The 6,803-nt window shown below is 36.4% G+C and overlaps 1 protein-coding gene across 2 annotated transcripts; it reads right to left on the reverse strand.

The window, feature by feature from the left end:
* Positions 1-808: 808 nt before the first annotated feature.
* LOC106771801 (DEAD-box ATP-dependent RNA helicase 46) lies at positions 809-6,413 on the reverse strand. Of its 2 annotated transcripts, none has more exons than XM_022781376.1 (10): positions 6,255-6,413; positions 5,342-5,681; positions 4,690-4,845; positions 4,391-4,459; positions 3,608-3,877; positions 2,750-3,100; positions 2,308-2,585; positions 1,789-2,175; positions 1,209-1,698; positions 809-1,120 (listed from the first exon to the last, which is right to left on the reverse strand). In XM_022781376.1, exons 2-9 carry the CDS (start codon positions 5,654-5,656, stop codon positions 1,236-1,238), a joined length of 2,289 nt encoding a protein of 762 aa, XP_022637097.1. In that variant the 5' UTR covers positions 5,657-5,681; positions 6,255-6,413; the 3' UTR covers positions 809-1,120; positions 1,209-1,235. The 2 variants fall into 2 exon arrangements, with proteins under 2 accessions (XP_022637097.1, XP_014513276.1); XM_014657790.2 differs by having other exon boundaries at positions 1,190-1,698.
* Between the last annotated feature and the right edge of the window lie 390 nt (positions 6,414-6,803).

The raw sequence follows: 6,803 nt of genomic DNA on the forward strand, positions 1-6,803 counted from the left end.
TATATATATATATATATATATATATATAATTAAATAAATAAACCTATCAACCTAAAAGAAGAGTTTTTAATCTACCAATTTGCTTAGCACTTTAAACTAAATAAATAGGATTTTAAATAAAGGTCATACAGTAATATCATAGGCCAAAGTGGGACACAACCAGAAATAAAGTCGAGGGTATAATTTCATTCAACAATTTTTATATATGAATATGTAAATTAATTTTTTATAAAATACCCAAAATAGTATTTTGATTGTGAGATACCATATTACTTATTTTATAAGAAAATAATAAAATTATAATGAAATGAGTTATTTTCGATGTGATAATGGTTAATAACTACCTAACGTGGTAACTTTTAAATTCATTATAGAGATGTACTAAAAGAAATTTTAAATGAAAAAAAATTGTTTACTTTTCTCAGCCATATAGAGTGATATGTTAATAAATGTGCTAAAATATAAAGAAAAAAAGAATATAGTATGATATTAAAAGTGATAGAAAATAGTGAAAATTTAGTCTTTTAAACCTCAAAAAATCAATCTTACAATGTTTATAATTAAATTACTATATTGAGAAAAGTAAAAAAAAAATTTAATTCATAAATGAAATCGCATAATAAACAAAATTTTGGAACATAGATAATATTTTAAAAATAAAATTACCTCTCTAATAAAAAATTAAACAAGAACATTATTATCCCATTATTATTATTAGTGAAAACATATACACATACACCCTGTTCAACTTTTTTTATGATAATAAATATATGTGGTGAAACAGAATCTAAATTAAAGCACAAGAGAATAAAAAAGAGAGGAAGATGAGAGTGGATTCCCTTTGGATTAGGTGGAAAAATACAACAATTTAGTTTTAGTTTCTAAACAACGTCTGTTCTGATGTGACTATGTGAGAACAAAGAACCCAACTGGATACAAAGTCGAGTTTCAGCAAAACAAGAAAAAAAGGCAGAATGTCGGTTTACTAGTAGCTTCATCTATGCCAGATTTCCAGAAAGCCCCTCAAAATATACATTTGCCATGAATTTTACTATCAGATCCTAAATTGTGTCCATGTTCAATCAGCAATGCCCAAAACAACATTAACATATATATATATATATATATATATATATATATATATATATATATATATATATATATATATATATATATATATATATATATATATATATGTTTGTATATATGTAAATGGTGAGAGGAGAGGCAAAATCCTAATCTCCACCTTGACCTATCATTCCATCTTCCTCTGGAATCATCCCTTCCTCCACCTCTCCTCCATTGCCTCCCCACTCTTTTGGAGGACTATTATAAGACCTACCACCGCCCTGGGAGGGTGATGAGTTTCGATAAGGACTACGTGCACGCTGACGTGGTGGGGATGATTGTCCTTGTCCCATCATCGATCGATGAAAACTGTGAACTGGGGATCGTTCACGAACTGCTGCAGTCCTTTCCTGTCTGTAGGGGCTAGGACTGCGGCTTCGATCTCTGTTAGAGCTCTTATTGCGATCACTATCACCCCATCCACCACGTTCCATCATTGCCTTGTGAAAGCTGCTTTGAGAATGTTGAGGTAGTGCAGCCCTGTCGGGGCTACGACTACGTTCACGGTTCACGCTTTTGTAGCGATCGCTCCATTTAGATCCCTTGTCTGGACTCAGACCCCGATCATTCCTATTACACCATTTCATCAAAACATGTACATCAGTATTAAGAATCCTCTGCCAAAGTAATTAAATATCGTTAAAAATCAACATAACAAACCTCTGAGAATCATAGTCAAAACCACGGCCTCCTCTCCCAGAAGAAGCATTTCCCCTAGCTCCATAATTTGAATCACTACCCCTTCCACCATATCCTGAGTCATTATTCCTTCCACCATATCCAGAATCACTGCGTCCACCTCTTCCACCAGAACCCCATCGTCTGGATCTTCCCATCCCACTACCACCCCGTGATGACATATCACGGAGTTCTGGAGGTACTTTCTGATTTGCACCTTCCAAAACTTTGATGAGATCCGTAGCATATTTTGCATCCTGGTCACCAAAGAAAGTGTAAGCTAGCCCAGTGGCTCCAGCCCTCCCAGTCCTTCCAATCCTATGAACATAGTCTTCAACTCCTGTGGGGAAGTCGTAATTGACAACCACCCTGCAAAATATTTATGGACACTGTCAAATAATATGACCACTTCTCCATGACAAATTCACTACAGTGGGTAAATAACATGTTTTCGTATTATATTGGCCCCATAATAAGAAAAAAGTATAATAAATTAACAACCTAATGTCCTTGATATCCAGTCCCCGGGCAGCAACATCTGTAGCTACAAGAACAGGTGACCTCCCAGTTCGAAACTGACTCAACACGTGATCCCTCTCAGCCTGGGATTTATCCCCATGTATAGCAGCAGCTCCGAACTGACGTGTCAGAGTACGAGCAAGTTGATCACACATTTTCTTGGTAGAACAGAATATGATTATCTTTGATCCTTGATCCTGTGACCGTAAAATATGTTCCAGACGTCTCTGTTTCTCCATCAGGGGCAACACTTCAACATGCTGACATCATACCAGAAAACACATAAATCACAAAGTCTATACCAATCACTAGCATCAATACACTGTCTAACAGAAAAATAGCATATAAATGTAATGAAAAAGTTATCAAATATACAAGCAAGAAAAAAACATGCACCCAAATGTATTTGTAGCAGAAAGCAAACCTGAGTAATGGACTTGTTAGCAACAAGCTCGTCCACATTGCCAATGTTCACCTGGACAGGTTTGACCAGTAGATCAGCTGCAATTTTCCTAACCTCCTTTGGCCAAGTTGCAGTAAACATGAGTGTTTGCCTGCGATTAGGCACCTCATTAACAATTTTCCTAATTTGAGGTTCGAAACCCATATCCAGCATCCGGTCTGCCTCATCTAGCACCAGGTAAGAGACCTGATGAAGACTAATTCTTCTCATCTCAAGAATATCATTCAAGCGACCAGGAGTGGCTACCACAATATCTGCTCCCCGGTCAATGTCTCTGAGTTGAGGACCCTTGGGTGCTCCTCCATACAAACACTGGCAAAAAAGGGTGTAAATATATAGCAGTAAATGGAGATGGTTCAATTTTCTTTAGCTATCGGCGTGCTAGTGTCATACATGTTTCAGACAACCAGCTCGTTTCCTACACAACTAATCATGCAAGTAATAAAAAAATCATTCTTATCAACTTAGACAATTGAACTGACACCTCCATGCAGAAAATATACACTATTATAACTTAAACATATCATTTCCTAAACTTTATAACTGAAAACTATGTGTGCTTCATAGATTATAAATCCCACAACTACCATGTATGTTTGTTTAAATGAAATATATAGAATGAAATAACACATTTTAAGTAGAAGAATATAATAAAAAAATGATAAACCATTACAAAAGGAAATCCAATAAAGTATAGTACAAGCAATATTTGTTCCACATTCTCAAATTTGAGTGAAACAATAATTTCCAATGGTTTTTCATGCTGATGCTTGAAAGTAGAAGAAAGATAACGTGATAAAAATGAGAACAATTACTTACTGCACAAGAAATTCTTGAAGATTTCCCAAACTTCACAGCCTCATCTTGTATTTGTGTCGCCAACTCCCTTGTTGGTGAAAGTACCAATGCAGTGGGGCCCATTTTGGAGTTATTACCACAGCGCTTGAGGTGAACAAATGCTGGAATTAAATATCCCAAGGTTTTCCCTGAGCCTGTTTTTGCAATGGCAACTATATCTCTACTTTGAAGAGCAATGGGCCATGACTGTGCCTGAATTGGAGTTGGGGCTGAGAAACCAGCATTTTGTACCTAAAAAAAGGAAAATCCAGGAGATTGGTTTTCTTTGTAACTTATAGAGGAGTTAATGCCGGAAGAAGCATCGTCCCTCATATGCAAGCCACCAATGCTTGCTGATGCAAGGTAGCGCATGAGGAGGCCTCTTCTTCCGTACAGACCAAGTGGCAGACTGAATCATGACCAACAGCAGTCCCAGCCACGAACTTGGATGATTCGGAAAGCCCTTCCAAAAACTTGGTCCACCATAAAGGGCGCTCCAAAGTCCAAACTAAATGCTAGCCCCACAAAAGAGGGCACCACACCGTACGACATTAGCTCCTCCCCAGGAGCAAATATCGCACCTACGACAAAAAAAAAAGTAAAGATGGCAAAAAAATTATGAGCCTGAAACTTAGAAATTGAAGCTTCAGGAATCAGATACTTGCACAAGGAAAATTTGGGTCAGATACCTATGGAAGCTGGGTACCCGCCTAACTGCCACTATTGAAGATAGATGAGAAAACAACAGAGAACAAAAGTTAATACCTCTCTCAGAACCTCCGGTGGAAAGCCACTAGACCCAAATGAAGCAAGAGGCGGTGGCACATTGTCTCCCTAGAAAAAATATGAAAGACCCTCAATTTTACTGTAATTGAAACGAAATCCAAAAGTGGCAAATAGAAATCAATTATATGGAATTTTCCAAACATAATCTGGAAACATTTAATATAAAAACTTGTGTCGCCTATGTGTATAGTAACTATAATAAAATAAGCAAATGTACAAATCATGAAACAGTAATGTAACATAATTATTAGCCATGAATCTACAAAATATATGCTTACAGTCACAGTTATTTCATGCCGACTTCGATAAGACTCAGGAGATAGCACAGCTGCAGCATCCGATGCCCCATGACCTTTGACAGAATAACTAACATTGGCAGCAGCATTTGTTCCAGTTGGCACACTATGAGAACTGTAACTTCCACCTTTGGAACTCTATACATGACAAAAGACACAAAGAATTAGCCCCACAAATAAACTATGATTGAGAAAATAAAAAGTTTATTTTCAGTATCACGGTCCTCTTCCCTCTCTACCAACATAATGTATTATTCATTTCCTAGATAAATGTAACGCCCAAACGTGTTCAGGTAAGGAAAAACACGGAATAGAATTGTTCAATTTATGAATTTATTGTTTTAGTACAACATATACTAGATTCGTCACATTCCCCAATTATAGTCATCTTCATATGGATATCATAATTAGTGATTTTAAATTAATTCAAAAATTGATTAAACGTCACCGTTAGAAGACCACAACCAGTTTGTATAAACCTATATGCAACTAACTACAAATAAAAACTTCTGTGGCATAAGTCACGTTAAAAACAACAAGCAGCTAGCAACTACCAACTAGAAAACTATATGCAACTAGCAACTAACTACATAATAAAATTTTAAAAAGCAAGAATAAAGTTATGGGTTGAAACCTGATTATTCCGTGAAGCATCATTTGACCCACCACTGCCATTTCTATCATACCTATCACTGAAATCAGGACTACGACCACGTTGCGACCCTTGAGACGTATGTTGAACCTGGACAGAAGAGCTAGGCACTGAAGAGGACTTTGGTGGAGCAGCTGAGCTCGAGGGCCTCTCATACTGGGTGACATTGGTCTCGGGATTCCAAAAGTAAAGATACCCCGTCTTGCCATCCACGAGACCCTTCCATGGTTTAGGGAGTGTCGGATCTGGTGGTGCATACCGCGGACCCATTGAAGAGGCAGTTGCTGTGGCGGCCATAGCAAGGAAAACCCGCAATACAATTCTAACATCACAAAAACAATATAACAATTCAGTACTAACCTATCCAGAAAATATAAATAATAAAACTAGTTATGAATAACTCCCAATTAAAATATAATAACATTTTAATAAAAACTGTAAGAGCGATTACATTCCCTTTAACCGTCACACTACCAACTTCCATTTATTAACCAAATCAAACATTTATCCGAAAACCTAAATCTCGTAATCCCAGCGAATCTCGACTCGAATGTTTAACAAAACGAGTTAACAAACCCTAGTCTACACCTAACACCAATTACAGCTAAGAATTCTCACCACAAACCAAAACAAATCCTAAAAGTAAAACTCCGAAGCTGTAAAAATAAAATCGTATCCGAAAAAACAAATCAAGCGAAAGCAACCGCATGCAGCATAAATCCAATAAACAAAGCCCTAGATTCAATCAAACTGCAAGCATAGTTCCTGAACGAGCACAACCTACGTTTCGACACTCAGATCTGGCCAGTTACGGAATGCTGCATACAACAGCACGAAATTGACCTAGAAAATTGGAAGTAGAAAAAAGAATGAAACGAGTCGAATCTTGTTATACCGATTGAAGAGCGAGAAGTGACCGTCGATTCCACGAGCTACGTCGGTGTCTCTCTCTCTCTCTCTCTCAGAGATTTGAACTCGAACTCGGGTTCAGGTCGCGGAGGCTCACGTCGCTTCGAAAACGCGACGAGGGTGAGAAGGAGAGGAGAAAGTAGAAGAAATGAAAATGGTTATTTATACGAAACAGAGAAAGTGAAAGAGTTGGGTTAATGTTAGGTTTGGCGTGTGACCATGGTTAGAAATTTGAACTATAATACTTAACCATGGTTAAGTGGCATGAACCACCAAGTTATTTAAGAATAAAGCATTCTTTCAAAAACAAAATACGTATTTTAAAGGATTATTTTAAAGTATCATTATTACTCACCTGATCTCACAAAGAAATTGACAAAATATTAAAAACAACCAAAAGAATTCTAACATATTTATAATATGTTTTGATAAAAAGAAATTAATAGGGAAATTTATTTTTAAAAAAAAATTGAAATATTCAATAATAAAATATCTTATTTAATAAAGATTTCTAAAAGAAATTGAAATTTTATAA

Source organism: Vigna radiata, chromosome 1 (assembly GCF_000741045.1).
Source record: "Vigna radiata var. radiata cultivar VC1973A chromosome 1, Vradiata_ver6, whole genome shotgun sequence".
NCBI classification, from domain to species: domain Eukaryota; kingdom Viridiplantae; phylum Streptophyta; class Magnoliopsida; order Fabales; family Fabaceae; genus Vigna; species Vigna radiata.

What these genes read in the sequence shown, in the direction of transcription:
- LOC106771801 (XM_022781376.1), bottom strand. Translation starts at nt 5,656, where the DNA reads ATGGCCGCCACAGCAACTGCCTCTTCAATGGGTCCGCGGTATGCACCA. An exon ending in CACCGGAGGTTCTGAGAGAG is followed by an intron (nt 3,878 to 4,390) that starts GTATTAACTTTT and finishes TCCTTTTTTTAG; the next exon opens with GTACAAAATGCTGGTTTCTC. An exon ending in CTTCAAGAATTTCTTGTGCA is followed by an intron (nt 3,101 to 3,607) that starts GTAAGTAATTGT and finishes CTTTTTTGCCAG; the next exon opens with TGTTTGTATGGAGGAGCACC.